The following is a 15,458-nucleotide window of genomic DNA, read 5'->3' on the forward strand; positions in this document are numbered from 1 at the left end:
TTTTGCCTGCAGGGGCGTCACTTTGCCCTGCAGCTCAAGTTTTTTCACGATGGTCCTGTATTAAATATATAAAAATGCATGCAAAAATAAAGGATGAAAAAAAGGGTAAAAAAAGATGCAAACATTAGTCAGAAATCCTGGTGTTATGGGTAACATGCAGATTATATTATTCATTAATATCAGTAATTGGGGAGCACATTGTCGGGGGTACATGGAATTTATACAGGGCACATTCTGTGCTAGAATAAACAGCTGCGTGTTAGCGCAAATCTAATTCAAACACAAATGGCTGATGAATGGAATAAAATTGCTATAGTGGGTCTCGCCATTCTTATGCGTTTTCTTCTTGATATTTTGAGTTTAAATGGATGGAAATAAATAAGACAATAACCCGTCAAAGATTTTTCCCGATAGAAATTGTATTTTTGCCTCCATGCTGTGGCTGCGGAGAACTTGGCCCCCGTAAAGAGGCTGTCGTACTCCCCGCGCAGCTTGATCAGCCGCGCGGTCATCTCCTTGCTCCCTAAAACATAAGGGAAAGATTAAATAAAATAATGCTAACATGCAGAAATAAGACAATTCAAATGTTTCAGCCGTACCTCCTATGCAATAGTTCTTAGAGCTACATTAGTTATATTTGGCCGATATCGCAACTAATTAAATTATCTTAATCTGGAGCTAAATATCCAAACATTGCTGCCCAATATTTCTCATGAGTGCTGTCTTAATATTACATATAAATAACTTGTACTTACATCTGAAAGTGCACTCGGATGAGGCGGAACACGTGGCTTTGGTAGTTTGCATCTTGCGAGTGTAGAACGGCGTAGAGGAAGAGCGAGGATTTTATAGGGGCAATTTAGAGTGTTCAATCGGCCTGCCATGCATGTTTTTGGAATGTGGGAGAAAACCGGAGTACCCGGAGGAAACCCACGCAGGCACGGGGAGGACATGCAAACTCCACACAGGATGGCCGGAGCCGGGATTGAACCCACGCCCGATGATGTCTCTCACTGTGAGGCCATCGCGCTAACCAGTCGGCCACCGTGCCGCACTGTAGAAACAATATAAGACAAAGTCGCTGCATGAGCTTTGACATGATCAAACCAAATGTGTGTTTGTCTTTTTGTGTCCTGCAGACGTCAGTGAAAAATATCTCCGTTCTGTGAAAGAGGTGCCAGACCTGACTCGCATCAAAAAGGAGGAGGAGGAGGAGGAGATCAACAAGTCACCAGTGAACGTTGTCCGTATAGAGACTGACGATGAAAACAAGGATGAGAGTGAGGACAAGAGAGGGGCGGAGCCTCCAAGCAACCGTTCAAGTCATCACGTGACAACAGAAGGTGATGAAGACCACTGGGGGCCATCACAAGCACATAATAAGGACACATTATCAGACGCTCATGACGATGATGATGATGATGATGATGATGATGATGGGCAAGCTAAAGGTGAAAGGGCACGTCACACTGACTCATTCACTTCAAAGCTGTCTTTAAAAGGACACAGAAAAACACACAGTGGTGAAAAACCTTTTTCTTGTTCAGTTTGTGGAAAATGCTTCTCTCAAAAGGGAAATTTAACAGAACACACAAGAACACACAGTGGAGAAAAACCTTTTTCCTGCTCAGTTTGTGGCAAGAGTTTCTCTCAAAAGACAAATTTAACAATCCACACAAGAGCGCACAGTGGAGAAAAACCTTATTCCTGTTCAGTTTGTGGCAAGAGTTTCTCTCAAAAGAGAAATTTAACAATCCACACAAGAGCGCACAGTGGAGAAAAACCTTTTTCCTGCTCAGTTTGTGGAAAATGCTTCTATGTAAAGTCAAATTTAACTTGTCACACAAGAACACACACTGGAGAAAAACCTTTTTCTTGTTCAGTTTGTGGAAAATGCTTCTCTCAAAAGTCAAATTTAACAAGTCACACAAAAATGGACAGTGGAGAAAACCCTTTTTCCTGCTCAGTTTGTGGAAAATGCTTCTATGTAAAGTCAAATTTAACTTGTCACACAAGAACACACACTGGAGAAAAACCTTTTTCTTGTTCAGTTTGTGGAAAATGCTTCTCTCAAAAGGGAAATTTAACAGAACACACAAGAACACACAGTGGAGAAAAACCTTTTTCCTGCTCAGTTTGTGGCAAGAGTTTCTCTCAAAAGAGAAATTTAACAATCCACACAAGAGCGCACAGTGGAGAAAAACCTTTTTCCTGCTCAGTTTGTGGAAAATGCTTCTCTCAAAAGCCAAGTTTAAAAGCACACACAAGAACACACAGTGGTGAAAACCCTTTTTCTTGCTCAGTTTGTGGTAAAAGCTATTCTCAAAAGTCAAATTTAACAAGTCACACAAGAATGCACAGTGGAGAAAACCCTTTTTCCTGCTCAGTTTGTGCCAAGAGGTTCTCTCAAAAGTCGCATTTACGAAGCCACACAAGAACGCACAGTGGAGAAAAGCCATTCAGTTGCAGCGTTTGTGCTAAAAAATTCTTTTCTAAAAAGGGTGCTGCGAGACTCTATTGTGCTGGTGAGAATAGCAGCGATCCTTGAAGCTTAAAAAAAATGAAACAAAAAACTGAAGGAACTGACTCTTTGTGGTAAGATGTAAATGTGATTTTGAATAAAATATGATGAAATTGAATTTTGCAAAGCTCTTTTATTGACACTAAGCCAATGGGGTCAGTGCCAGAAGAACCAATGTGTCTGAGTGATGATGATTTTTTTTTTGTGTGTTTACATCAAACATGTAAATGAAATTAATTTCCTTTGCCTGGAACAACATTTGTTAACGTTATGCTTTTCAGTTGTTGTTGGAGAGCCTAGGGGGTGGACTGTATAGGTGATTTGGTTCAATGGGGGTATGCTCTTTTCACCCCTGGGTGTCGGTCAGAACACAAGGATGAGTCCAAGATGTGGGTTGGCAGCTTTAATAGTGTATCTTCACATAACATGTAACAGCACAGGCAACAGGCGGACAAAACATAGGCACAGATGGGAATGAGGTGATGGGCTCAGGCATGCAGGATGCATGTGAGCTTGTGGCAGTGAGCTCATGAAGCAATGAGCGGGTGGCAGACAGTGAGCACGTGTGTGCCAAGCAGTGGTCACGTGTATGTGTGTGTGTGTGTGTGGTTCTGTAACAGAAGAAACATCACATAAATATATAGCTCAACTCAACAAACAGCAGCTATAAACTGTATTTGCATGCGCAATTACATAAGCTCAAATGAGACATCAACTGCATCAAACAGTTGCCAACTACGGCCGTGGACGGCGCACAATGGCGGCGGCCATAGGGATTGCGTACTACCTAGGTTACAGCCGACGTACTACCTAGGTTGCAGCAGACCTGACGCACCTAGGTGCATAAACTATATAAAACAATACAAAGGGGCGCGCTTTAGTGGAGCACAACCTCCCTTTATATGACTAGCACACCGCGGGGAACATTTAGGCATTCACACACCGAGCGAAAGGCACATATTCAATGACGCGGCGAACTTCAAAGGCAGCTCGGCGACGGCGCATGGCCAGAAACATGGCGGCGGCGCACAACGACATACAGACTAGACGGGAGTAGACAAGACGATGCACAGCGGCGCGATGAATGAACGCTGTAAACAAATAAATACACCGATGTACTCACTTGCGGTCAGGAACGCACACAGACACTGAGGCATCGAACACGTCACATACTAGTGGTGGTCGGCTGACAATTGCTGCGCTACAGGCATTTGCCAGTAACCCGTATGCGGGCGCTTCTCGCGAGAGCTCGGCACCGACGCAACTCCAGTCATTCAACAAGCACACAAACAATGACGACACTCAACTTCGGAACCTTTCTAACAGCCGCCCCCGAATGTACGAAGTACATTCGCTCCTAAGAAAGGTGATAGAGTCTCGAATGTCTCACGGCAGGCTGGTCTTGATTGTAGCGACGTCCTCATCACCAGCCGGGAGAGCTGGCAGAACGACCAACCTGGCCACTGGTCTGGTGTAGTTGCGCTCGCCGATCTGCACATCAACGGAGCGGACGTGTCCATCGGCGCTGGGATGGACTTGGGTGACATGGCCCACGGGCCACATCGCTCTTGGCAGCTGGGGGTCCACCAGCATCACGACAGCGCCCTTGATGATATCGGCTCTGGTGGATTGCCACTTCTGTCGTGTCTGCAGGTTCGGTAGGTAGTTACGCAGGAAGCTGGACCAGAAGTGGTTCGCCAGAACTTGGGAGTGTCTCCAGTGGCGACGGCTCAGCAGGTCAGTCTCTGGATACACAATCTGGGGTAATGATCCATCCGGCCGCCCCATCAGCAGGACGTTGGGTGTCACAGGATCGAGGTCATTGAGGCTGGATGAGACGTATCCTAGTGGCTTCGAATTGAGGATCCCTTCCACTTCAAGCAGTACGGTCCTTAGTACTTCCTCTGGGACTGGCTGGGCTCCCACCGTGGTGTACAGGGCTGCCTTCACTGAACGTATCTCCCTTTCCCACGTCCCTCCGAAGTGGGGTGCAGCTGGGGGGTTGAAGTGGAAGTTGATTTTCTGCTTGGCAAGCTGTTGCTGTAGATCTGGGGACAGGGTAGCGAACGCCTCTCGCAGCTCTCTTTCTGCTCCTCGGAAGTTGGTTCCCTGGTCCGAATACAGCTCAGCGGGTGTCCCTCGGCGTGCAATGAACCGCCTGAGGGCCATCAGGAACGAGTCGGCGTCGATCGTGTTCAGAAGGTCTAAGTGAACGCCTCTGGTGGTGAGGCACTTGAATATGATGCCCCACCTCTTCTCCGTGCGTCTTCCCACCTTGATCTGGAATGGCCCGAAACAGTCCATCCCAGTGGAGAAGAAGGCTGGCTTGAAGAGGCGTAGCCGAGCAGGTGGCAGGTCCGCCATCTTGGGGACAGCAGGTCTAGCCTTCCAGCGTCGACATTCTGTGCAGGTATGTTGGTAGCGGCGTACTGCTTCACGGCCACGCAGGATCCAGTAGGAGCGCCGTATCTCTGCGAACACTCTCTCTGGTCCGGGGTGATGCAGACGGCTGTCGAAGTCTTGAATAAGGAGTCTAGTGGAGGGGTGGCTGGGATCCAGCACGATAGGATGAACGGCTATCTGGTCTACATCTTCAGCGCGACGAAGCCTACCTCCAACACGAATGACCTCCTCTTCATCCATCTCAGGAGACAAGGTGAGTAGCCGGCTGCTGGATGAGACAGGCTTGGCAGCCTTCAGGAGCCTCAGCTCGTCTGGGAAGCTGTCACGTTGGGATCGCTTGAGGATGAGGATCTCTGCCCTGCGGTAATCTTCAGCAGTATGACCGCTGCTCTGATCTGCCGCCCCCTGCAGCTCCTGCACTGTAGCGAGTAACAAGTCCTTCCAGGTGTCATATCTCGTCGCATCTGCGGTGCTGACGGGGATTGTCGTGACTCCACAGAAGGCAGACCTCCTTAGCTCTGAGGTATCGTCGTCTTTATCAAGCTTAGGCCGGACTGGCCAATCTTCTGGGGGTTGGAGAAGGAAGGAAGGTCCTTGACTCCATCGGTTGGGCTTCACAAGGTCTAGCAGTTTCTTGCCCCTTGTGATATCATCCGCAGGATTCCTCTCTGAGTCTACATATCGCCAGGCATCAGGGCTGGTGAGTTCCTGGATCTCTGCCACTCTAGTGCCAACAAAGACCTTGAAACGGCAGGACTCCGACTGCAGCCATGTCAGAACCGTGGTGGAATCAGTCCACAGGATTGTCTGGGTAATCTTCAGCGTGAGCTCCCTCCTGACGAGCTTGGCTAGTTGGGCTCCTGTGACAGCTCCGCACAGCTCCAATCTGGGCATAGAGAGGAGACGCTTGGGTGCAACTCTTGAACGTGCAAGAAGGAAAGACAGGTGGACTTGCCCGTGCTTGTCGCTTGTTCTCAGGTATGCCACTGATCCGTATGCTTGTTCGGAAGCATCCGAGAACACGTGAACTTCATGGGTGACACTTGACGAATCTACCTCGGCAGGTAGGTAGGCTCTTGGTAGGGTGACTTGAGGGAGGAACCCTAACTCTTCTTCCCAGCTGTTCCATGCTTGTAGGAGATCTTGGGGGAGGAGAGGATCATCCCAGCCTCTGTGCTTCTCCCAGAGGCGTCGGACAAGCATCTTGGCTCGAGTGGTGTATGGGATCAGGAACCCTAAGGGGTCGTACTGACTGGCTAAGACGCGGTAGATGTTCCGCAGCGTTGGCGCGCCATATTCGATATGTCGGTGTTGGTAACTCATAGTGTCCGTATGACAGTGCCAGCTGAGTCCTAGCGTGGATTCAGGGGAGTCTGCCTGGTCGTGGGGAAGATGGAGCTCAAAGCTGTCTGATCTTGCCTGCTTGGGTAGGTGTTCGACAATGCTCGGCATGTTACTTGCCCACTGCCGTAGGTCGAATCCGCCAGCAGCTAGGAGCGTCCGGAGTCTGTCCACCAGACGACTGGCTTCCTGAGGCGTAGGAAGACTCTGCAGGAGGTTGTCCACATAAAAACATCTCTCAATGGAGAACCTCACGTCATCTTCTGGTTGGCTATGTTCGGCTACATGGCGTTGCAGGGCGAACGTAGCGCAGCAGGGGCTACAAGTGGTGCCAAAGGGAAGAACTTGCCACTCGTACACTTCTGGAGGGTCACCTTTGGTCATGTCACGCCAGACGAACCGAAGAAGGGAACGGTCAGCAGGGAGTAGGCGGACTTGATGGAACATCCCCTTAATGTCTGCAGTAAGGGCGACAGCGTGTTCCCTGAAGCGCAGCAGCACTCCCAAAAGCGATGCCCCGAGAGTGGGTCCAGGCAGCAGTGAACCGTTCAGGCTCTGGCCTCTATACTGATAAGAGCAGTTGAAGACGATTCTGTTCCTGCCGCGATGGCTCACCATGTGGTGCGGAATATACCACTCTTCTCCCTCTTGGTTAACTTCTTGATGGCTTAACTTGGAGACGGAGCCTGCATCCACCAGCTTCTGGATCTCGAGGCCATAGACCTTGGCACGCTCTGGGTCTTTAGCCAGTCGACGTTCTGTGCTCCGCAGACTCGGGATGACGGCTTCTTTCGGGGCGCGGAGAATAGGCATGTCTCGTTTACGCAGAAGGGGGGTGGCATAGCGAAGGATCCCGTGCACCTCTAAGCGGATGGTCTTTTCTTCGAGCAGGGCCACGGCTGCTTGATCCTGCTTTGACCTCGTCACGATCTTCTCGCTTCTGTAGGGAAGAGTGTCGAGTTGCCAGAGTCTTTCGACGTGTCTAAACAGTTCTGTATCGACTGGGGATACTGATGTCAACAAACACTCTTGTGGACGTAAGGGGTCCTGGATGACCTTCGCTGGACCCTGGAGGACCCAGCCTAATCTGGTACGGAGAGCTACTGGTCCGCCTGGAGTGCCCCGTCTGATTGGCTCGACAGCGGTAATCAGGTGTGGGTGGTCGGACCCAATAAGCAGCAGTGGCCTGGCATTGTGAAAGGGCTTAATGGGTAACCCAACCAAATGAGGGTACCTCCGTTGGAGTCGATCCATCGGGTAGGACTGGTCTGCCAGACCAAGGCGCATTGCAGTGAAGGCTTTGGAGACTTTGAAACTGGTCTTGGGGTCAGCAGCGGGAGAGATGCGGAAAGACACCGTCGAGCCACGGAGAGTCTGAACATCCTGTCGAATGGTTCGCAGTGGGAGGTCCTCCCTCGTGCCTTGTATGCCCAGGTCCCGGGCAGCTGCTGACAGGAGCATTGTCCTCTCTGACCCGTCGTCCAGGATGGCATAGGTAGTTATGGTGCGGTTGCCGTGATGAAGAAGCACATGAGCGACCTTCAGTAAGACCCTGTTTCCCTCTCGGGGGCGGTCGAGGTACAGGACTTCAGTAGTGGGGCTCACTTGCTGACTGGTATCGCTGTTCGAAGGTCTGTGTTGTCTGTCGTTGACTTCATGAAGGACCTGTAGATGCTTTCCTTGACACAGGCTGCAGGGCTTCTTCAGATCACACTGGGCTGCTTGGTGATGCCTTGCACAGCGCCAGCACCTCTTGTTGTTCTTTATCCAATCTGTGAGTTCTTCTCTGCTCAGCTTGGTTACTTTGGCGCACTGACTAAGAAAATGCTCTTCATTCTCGCAGAAAGGGCAGTAGGGCTTGGGCCTCCCCTTCTTCCTCGGTGAGTCCTTCACCGGTGCGCTGTTCTCTGTGCTCTTGGCGCCGTGGAGAACGGCAACAGTTCGCTGTCTTTGGCGGCACTCGAACTTGGATGCTTGCTTCTCCTTTTCCCCTTTGGATGCTGTTGGCTCATCGAAGTCCAGACACCACGATTCATATTTGAGCCACTGGGCCAGGTCAAGCAGAGTGGGAATGTTGCCTGCTTGTCGGAAGGTGGACCGACGGAAGTCTGCTCGCTGCTCTGGGGGTAGTTTGCTGAGCAGTCTCACCACATGAGAGGCACAGCGGAGTTCGACGTCGCCGGCGGTGCCCAATGTCCTCAGGAGACCGACCAATGCTTGGACATGAAGGGCGAACCGTTCAAAGGCTGCGGTGTCGCCGCGACGAACATCGGGTGAGTCGAGGACACTTGCAATTTTCTTGAGGGCTATTTGGTGGGGCTGACCAAACTTCTCGTTGAGGGCTAACATGGTGTCTGTGTAAGGCGTAGGTGAGTTGATGTTGGAATCTGCAATCAACTTGGCCTCTTCTAATTTCAGATGATCAACCAGGATTTGGTAATTGAAGAGCTCTGTCCCTCCCACTGGTAAGAGGTTCTCCAAAGCCATCTTCAAGCGTGCAAACTCACATGGATCACGGTGGCTGAAGTAGGGTATGGAGGGGCGTGGCCCTTTGTAGCTCTGTTCAGTGGTGGCGGGTGGATCCTGGTGCCGTGGAGCTGGAGTCTCCCAGCCTGGTCCTGGCGTCCCGTAGCTTTGCTGTGTGGGTGCTGGCAAGTGCGTTGACTGTTGAGGAGTACAGGTCGCAGCATAGGATGGACATCTAGGAGGTAGATGCTGTGAGTGCGCAGGCGGGTGGAGGTTTGGAGGCTGCTGAGGTGCATAAGCTGCGGCATAAGGTGTAGCCCTAAACGGTGAGGGTTTGTACGCAGGCTGGTGCTGGAGTTGTGGCGGTGGCGCCGTAGCAGCTGGATGCTTTGGTGAGAATCTATGACTCCACTTGTAGTGCTGTGACGCAGTGGAAGAGGAAGCTAGATGAGGGTGGCCGGGCTGCGCGCTCAACTGCTGGGATTGGCGGCGCAACGGCTGACTGCTGACCTTGACTGGCGACACTTCGCAGTGGCTAGAGGCTTGTCTCTTCATCCGATGTAACTCTGAAATCAGCTCTTCTATTTGCTCAGTCATCGTTGGAGTCGGCGGGTTGTCACAGTCTGCTGTGTCAGGCCATGGCGGGGGGTCAGGCCAGTCCTCTTCATCTTCATCTACCGAGTGGAGGGGACGGAGGTCATGACTGCTGACAGAGTGTGACATAGCTTGTTGAAGACTGAGTACTGTGTTGGTGAGCCTCCTCATTTCAGCCTGAACTTCTTGGAGTGCAGCTACGTCGGAATGAAGGGCTTGCTGTGGTTGATGTAGCACGACCTTCTCTTTATGGATGTCCTGTGTGCCATCTCTCAAGGCGCGTTTGTGCAGCACCGGATAGGGGGAGTGTGGCTCTCGGACTTCCTCCCTGGGATCTCCCTCTGGACGCTGCAGGTGGGCTAGCTGGGAATCCGGACTGTATATCCTCTGCACTGGGTGGTACAGGTCCGCCTCATGGAGGTCAGCATCCCGCCTGTGGTGATCCGTATAGGGAGTGGGGGAGAAGTGAGGGGGTGTCATCTTGGCTGCTCCTTCTTCGTGAGATGGCCACTCCTCTTCGTGCCCATGCCTGTCTCGCTGCCTGTGCCCAAAATATTGGACATGGTAGTTGTCTAAGTGGGTGGGGGGGCGTGTCTGACGCGTCGGTCGTGCTCCACAATCTTCGAACTCCATGTTGATCAAGGGTAAAGAGAGCATCCGGCTCGAAGGACCACAATGTTGGAGAGCCTAGGGGGTGGACTGTATAGGTGATTTGGTTCAATGGGGGTATGCTCTTTTCACCCCTGGGTGTCGGTCAGAACACAAGGATGAGTCCAAGATGTGGGTTGGCAGCTTTAATAGTGTATCTTCACATAACATGTAACAGCACAGGCAACAGGCGGACAAAACATAGGCACAGATGGGAATGAGGTGATGGGCTCAGGCATGCAGGATGCATGTGAGCTTGTGGCAGTGAGCTCATGAAGCAATGAGCGGGTGGCAGACAGTGAGCACGTGTGTGCCAAGCAGTGGTCACGTGTATGTGTGTGTGTGTGTGTGGTTCTGTAACAGAAGAAACATCACATAAATATATAGCTCAACTCAACAAACAGCAGCTATAAACTGTATTTGCATGCGCAATTACATAAGCTCAAATGAGACATCAACTGCATCAAACAGTTGCCAACTACGGCCGTGGACGGCGCACAATGGCGGCGGCCATAGGGATTGCGTACTACCTAGGTTACAGCCGACGTACTACCTAGGTTGCAGCAGACCTGACGCACCTAGGTGCATAAACTATATAAAACAATACAAAGGGGCGCGCTTTAGTGGAGCACAACCTCCCTTTATATGACTAGCACACCGCGGGGAACATTTAGGCATTCACACACCGAGCGAAAGGCACATATTCAATGACGCGGCGAACTTCAAAGGCAGCTCGGCGACGGCGCATGGCCAGAAACATGGCGGCGGCGCACAACGACATACAGACTAGACGGGAGTAGACAAGACGATGCACAGCGGCGCGATGAATGAACGCTGTAAACAAATAAATACACCGATGTACTCACTTGCGGTCAGGAACGCACACAGACACTGAGGCATCGAACACGTCACATACTAGTGGTGGTCGGCTGACAATTGCTGCGCTACAGGCATTTGCCAGTAACCCGTATGCGGGCGCTTCTCGCGAGAGCTCGGCACCGACGCAACTCCAGTCATTCAACAAGCACACAAACAATGACGACACTCAACTTCGGAACCTTTCTAACAGTTGTCTTTTTAATCGTACCTAATGGAAAAGGTGTGAGAAGAAACGGTGCTTATGAAATCGGTGCCTTCCACAATCATTTATAAAATCACTTGTTCCACTTGCTCAGCTGGCCTTCATTACGCTGTGTGAAAAGGTGAAAAACTAAACTAGTAGTTGAACTATAAAAAGAACCAGAAAGAGAAACGCAAATCGTCTCAGTTTCTCTCAAAGGTTTTGGTATGTCAGGAGTTGGCAACATGATGGCGACTGGAGTCAGCGCTGGTTTTCTCGTTGTGTTTGGCTGGCTCGTATATGTATGGTCCATTGAACAAAACTCAAACTCTTCAAATATCCCCTCACATACATTTAATATTACACTTTATGAATAAATTTCTGACTGGCTAAATACACTTTCTAGGTTGAGCTCCATCAAGCGTTTGGCATTTGTTGCTAAGCAGAATCTCACTTCGGAAAAATATACCAAATATTTTTTTTCATGCTTTATTATATTTTTTATACATTGGATTATTTATATAGTGAAAAAGGGAAATATTAAAATGTAAAATTGGAAATCACATACAGACTTAATTCAATTAATAACAAATATAGAAACATTTTATGAATATTGAACTCATTGAGAAGAGTCCTGATCTTGAAATAAATATTGAATTATAAAAAATACTAAAAAATTAATTCAATAACCCGACCCTGGATGAGTGGCAGAAAATGGCTGGATGGATGGAATAATTTAAATTGCACACATATTCAAAAGAACAAATTTGTTAAGAAATATTCAAGTGTGAAATAAAAAGGTTTAAATTGTTGAGAATTTTACAGATTAAAATAATTGAATAAATATTGTATTATTACATAAGCAAGCTTAAATATAAATTGAAATAAATGAAAAAAAAGTCATGTATTTTTAAATGGCCTAATTTAGATATGGGAAGTAACTCTCTTTATGAAACTATGAAGGGACTGGAGCTCACAGAAGTGACCAGTCTTGGTTCTGAAGTTCCGATGTAACCAGATACTGCCCTGAGAGAAAATAGGCCTGAGCATTGTTTATGGTGGGGGCAATTCTCTCGCCAGGTCAGTGACCTTCCAGGGTGTGAGAGTAATTTAAGGTGGTCACGAGTAGACTGGTCGTATCAACGGGGAGACGCACCTGCTCTCCCTCTGGGGGACTTTTGGAGGGAAATCCCAAAGATTAGCGTGATGGGAATGCATATGTAACAAAGGAAAATTAGATATTCATGTCCTATTTGGGCATTCCTTGTAAGAAGGGAATGTCTGAGAGGGGGCTCGCACGTGTGCGGAGCACACACACGCACATGATTTTGGGGAGACTTCTTTTGACATCAGCAAGTGACGAGAATAAAATCTTTCTTCTTTCTTTTGTTCTTTTCCATCACCAATCCAGCCTTGCTCGGCTGCCTCTCCGGAAGGCAGCAAGGACGCACACTTCAAAGACAAAATATACTACATGTTGAAAGAAAAATAATACTCAAATATTGAAATAAGTATAGAATTGAATGAATAAGCAACAAAAAATATATACCTCCTGGAAAATATAATTATTTTCAACATTTGTCAAAGCACAACATTTCGATCAGATTGAGTTCTTGCTTGCACATTCTTAATCGTAATTTTTTTACTTTTAATTTTTAAGTTACCATATTTTCGCAGTCATAGGACGCGCTGCTTCAAAGGGCGCAACACCTGTTGAAGGTGCTATTTCTGTCTTTGAAACACACACTGGGCGCACCGCCTTACAAGGCGCTAGCTCAGCTGCTTTTAGCATAGCAATAGCTCGCACTGACTCAGCCCATGGCAATTCACCTTGCCTCAATACCATAAGCAATCGCCACATTTCAAAGAGAGTTGCCATGATACCATTGACAATCGCTATCATTAACAATGACTCTAACCAATAGTGATGGGTAGATGAGGCATCCTGTATCGTTTCGACACAGTGACACAATGTATTGACACTGTGTTGACACTGTGTTGCTGAATACTGACACCTGGTGGACTTGCAGGAAACATTTGACAGGGTCATCTGACACTGATCTGTCAAACTAATTTTATCCAATTCCATTGATTAGCGACGTGATGTGTTTTTATATATCCTATTTCGTATTACATTCCATCGCACTATTTATTTTCATATTTATCTAATTTATATATTTAACTGAATTATTGTTGTATTGCACTGGAGAGGGGAGCTCTCGAATCTCGTTGCACACTTGAGCACAATGACAAAGGGATTTCTGATTCTGATTAGGCATTTGCTTTCACATTATTTTTACATACATGCAATTTCATAAAAAAAAATCTTTGATATTCGAGACGCAGTTGATAAATTAAGAGAACATCTGTCTGAATGCCCAAGTAAAAGTGTTGTGAATGACAATGGACTCATTGTAATTAAAGATTTTTATTAAAAAAAATTAGTTTCTCCAGCGTTTTGTTATTCAGTCTATTTCTTTTTTTGAGGCAATTTCCCCCGCCTTTGAGAAAATCCTCTCACAAGGCACTGAAGAGGCCGGTGTGCACAACGCCTGTGTGGCTAATATAAATAGGTGAGGGAACGTTGCCTGCATGGACTTCCAGTATAAGAGCGGGTCTTCCGTACGCGCAACGTGTCCTGCTGACATATAGCGCTGCACCTCCGAGTGCGCATCAACAGTGACGTCTTCCATCTTGTGGATATTTAACGCAAAGTAATGCGCCAATAACTCGATGCTTGTTTTGAGCGTCCATCCTGTTGACAGATGCGCTTCCTTATGAACACAGTTTGGCGCGCGACCGCTGTGTCGACACGATTCTGGTAGTGGTCACGTGACTTTCTCAAAGCGGTACGCGCACCGACACGGGGTTTGCCCTGGAAGCTCGGCGCGCGCATCGACTCCTCGGTGTCGCTGGACCAATCACTACCTAGGAGAAAAGAGATGTGAATTTGGTTTTCGTCACTCACTAAACGAACATATGTGACAGTTCCATAGCCTCCTTTGCTGGCGTCAGAAAAATGATGTAATTGTGCCTGCTTTACAGCTCCAAACCCAGCTGGTCTAATACACCGGTCAACTTTAAATGTAGCTAGCTGGCCCAAGTCCTCCAACCACCTTCTCCATCGCTTTAAAATGTCTTGTGGCAAAGGATCATCCCAACTGCAGCCCCTTCTACACAGCTCCTGTTGCATTATTTTGGCCTGAAGGGTCACTGGCGCCAGGAACCCCAGTGGGTCGTAAACAGAACTGTTGACTGATAGCATCCCACGTCTGGTCAGAGCCCGATGCTTTATTTCCAATCCAAAGACGAAAGCATCCGTCTCCACACACCACTGAAGACCAAGCGCTCTTTCTCCTAGAAGCTTGTCATGGTCCAAATCCAACATCTTCAGCTCTTTGGCTCTCCACCCTTCAGAGATGGCTTGCAAAACAACACGACTGTTGCTAATCCACTTTTTCAAAGCAAAGCCTCCTTGTTGACAGACAGCAATGAGGCCCTGTATCAGCTGGATAGCTTCTGTGACAGTGGCTGTGCTCTTCAGACAATCATCAACATAAAAGTTCTGTTGAACAGCTTCTATAACAACCGGTAGGCACTTAGACTGATTGTCTTGAGCCATTCTTCTCAGAGCATAAGCTGCGCAACTTGGTGATGAGATGGCTCCAAATAAATGCACCATCATTCTGTAAGGGACTGGTTGTTGTGTTGTGTCTCCATTAGGCCACCACAAAAAACGTAGAAAGTCCCGATCCTCCTCTGGCACACAGACTTGATGGAACATAGCTTGAATGTCTCCCATGAAGGCTGTTGGCTGTTGTCTAGACCTCATGAGGACGCCCATCAACGTGCTTGTGAGAAGGGACCCTTGCAGCAGCTCCGTATTCAGGGACAAGCCTTTAAACGTGGCACCGTAGTCAGACACGACACGCAGTGTTCCCTTTCTGGGATGATGGACACCATGATGGGGAATATCCCAAACTCTTCCTGAATCAAGGTCTCTTTGATCATCAGGTACTTGTTCTTGTAACCGTTGTTGGGCCACAGCAAAATTGTTTGGTAAGAAGACATCTTTCTTCTTGAAAGGTAAGTTTATAGTATACTTTCCATCCTGTAACTTGGCAGATGTTTCCATAATATTGAGAGACTGCTGGTCTTCTCTTGACATTTCCTGGCTTTCCATGAGCTTCTCGCAGAAATCATGATTATACTGGTTCATTAGCAGCTCCTCCAGCCTGCTGACACCAATTCTATTCACAGATACGACAGAAGCTTCCATCCTACTATTCCCATCCAGTGGGCCATTAACCACCCAGCCGAGCGCAGTTTTGACAGCATACGGACCATTACCTTGACTATTAATAACTTCCCATGGCTCCAATAGCTTGGGTGCATTGATCCCGATCAACAGGTCAACCTCGGCTT

At 48.3% G+C, this 15,458-nt stretch overlaps 2 protein-coding genes across 2 annotated transcripts in view; one reads left to right on the forward strand and one right to left on the reverse strand.

The window, feature by feature from the left end:
• LOC148342160 (uncharacterized) overlaps positions 1 to 15,458 on the reverse strand; it is a 393,910-nt gene that overhangs the window by 161,464 nt on the left and 216,988 nt on the right. The window lies entirely within an intron of this gene.
• Positions 2,021 to 15,458, forward strand: part of LOC148342169 (uncharacterized) — a gene marked incomplete at its 5' end in the record, with an annotated part of 34,850 nt that continues 21,412 nt past the window's right edge. The window contains one exon of the mRNA XM_088285032.1: positions 2,021 to 2,426. Coding sequence (XP_088141158.1) covers positions 2,021 to 2,426 — 406 coding nt within the window. The remainder of the gene's footprint in view (positions 2,427 to 15,458) is intronic.

Source organism: Idiotropiscis lumnitzeri, chromosome 2 (genome assembly GCF_059441095.1).
Source record: "Idiotropiscis lumnitzeri isolate Australia: NSW breed Sydney's pygmy pipehorse chromosome 2, RoL_Ilum_1.0, whole genome shotgun sequence".
Lineage (NCBI taxonomy): Eukaryota > Metazoa > Chordata > Actinopteri > Syngnathiformes > Syngnathidae > Idiotropiscis > Idiotropiscis lumnitzeri.